This window comes from Lottia gigantea, assembly GCF_000327385.1.
Source record: "Lottia gigantea unplaced genomic scaffold LOTGIsca_651, whole genome shotgun sequence".
NCBI classification, from domain to species: Eukaryota; Metazoa; Mollusca; class Gastropoda; family Lottiidae; genus Lottia; species Lottia gigantea.
In genome coordinates this window covers 12,087-13,813 of record NW_008710216.1, presented here as the reverse complement: position 1 = coordinate 13,813, position 1,727 = coordinate 12,087, and the positions used below count along the sequence as shown (strand labels likewise).

At 33.6% G+C, this 1,727-nt stretch overlaps 1 protein-coding gene across 1 annotated transcript in view; it reads left to right on the top strand.

Annotated features, from left to right (window-relative positions):
• Positions 1 to 821: 821 nt before the first annotated feature.
• LOTGIDRAFT_176019 (hypothetical protein) overlaps positions 822 to 1,727 on the top strand; it is a gene marked incomplete at both ends in the record, with an annotated part of 6,560 nt that continues 5,654 nt past the window's right edge. Inside the window, one exon of the mRNA XM_009064829.1 lies at positions 822 to 1,603. Coding sequence (XP_009063077.1) covers positions 822 to 1,603 — 782 coding nt within the window. The remainder of the gene's footprint in view (positions 1,604 to 1,727) is intronic.

The window sequence follows — 1,727 nt, the reverse complement described above, 5'->3', positions numbered from 1 at the left end:
CGTAAAACTGTATTTCGCTTTAGGTGAAAAATACACCTCAATCGATGTTCATAAAAGTCAACAAGAAAGAGAGTTTATAGTACATTTATCGTTTGCCTAAGGTTCCGACTCCATCCTTCATGCTGGTGGTTATATTTTTAAAGCCAAGATAAACATCGAAAAAGAAAAAATATAATATTCCTATCATCTTAACGAGGACCATACGAAAAAAGAAATGTCGTTAGTACGCGTAAATGTTTTTACTTTTAATATCCGAATATTTAATAATAAACCTAGGCCAAACGACTTCGCTCTATGGGATATTCCGTGGTTCTATTTATCGGAAATTCACTTAATTTAACGACTTAAAAAATGGAACTCGAAAGCAGACAACAATACATGATAGACAAACAAGAAGAGTTGAAAATAAAGTTGAGACAGTACAATTCATGCAGGAAAACATAGAGTAGAATCGATTCTGTTTTCAAAACAGCGAGTGTAGTTCTAACGATAGGAACAACACTTGCAACGGCCGTGACTGGTGGATTAATGGTTCCTGTACTTGTCCCAACTGTATTAGCCACAATTACTGCTATTCAAACTTCATCTTGTGGCTTGATTGCTATAGGTTTCACGAGCAAAAAGAAAGCTCATTATAAAAAGAAAACGGATATCTTGAATATGTATCTTAATCAATTGTACATTTTTTTCGAAAATCGAGAGAAGACAAGAACATAACAGTTGAAGAATTACAAGAATTCAATGAAATTTTGGACAAATTCCATACAGAAATATCAGCGGTCAAAATAAAGAAATAATCAAAAATATATACTTAAAAAAATATGAATAAAATCGAACTTGATGAAACATTGATAGAAAACGCCCTATTTTCCGATGTTATCAAGGCTATCTCTGATAAATTTAAAACATTCAAAGGCCAAATTAAAATAGATGGAGAGATAGTCGAGGAAGGGAATCACAGACAATACATGTCGCTCCTCGGTTTCAATGCCAAAACTTTTCACAATATCTTTTCAAATATGGACAAAAAATCCGATGCTTCCGATTGGTATTTTACAGGAAAAATAATTTTAATGAAAGACAATTTCCAAGAAATAAGAAGATCGAGAGTTGGTAGAGGAGGAACTGATTTACTTAAAAAGATAAATGAATACGAAGGCGAATATTGTTACATACCTACAGATGGTCACTGTTTTATCAAATGCGTCAATCGTGTTTTAAACGAAGACTACACGAGAGAATTTCAAGAATACATCAACGGGTTTTCAAAAGCAAATAGAAAAAGAGTGATGACTTGTGCTAGAATGAAGAAATTCAACAAGAAATTCAACACTTCGTTTCAAATTTATAATCCCAAAAACAGACATTTTCATCCCAGAGACGTTCACGATGAATTAGATTGGGTGTTTTACTTACACAACTCGCATTTCTGTCTGATTAGAAGAAGCCAAAAAAGTTTGGGAATTCAAGAAATAGAAGACAATTACGAACAGGTGTGGAAAACGTGTAGAGACGACAACGCAGTTACACAGGTTTCACCTCTCAAACTAAACGTGCTTTCGAGTATGAGCGATGATGCGTTATTCGCTTGGGATTGCGAAACGTATTCAGAAAAAGACACGCGAAGAGCAATTCCATATTGTTGCACTTTAATTAATTTAGAAAAACTAAGGAAAATGTTAAACAGAATAAATAATCTCTTTCCAGATTTAAAGTCATCAGATCCC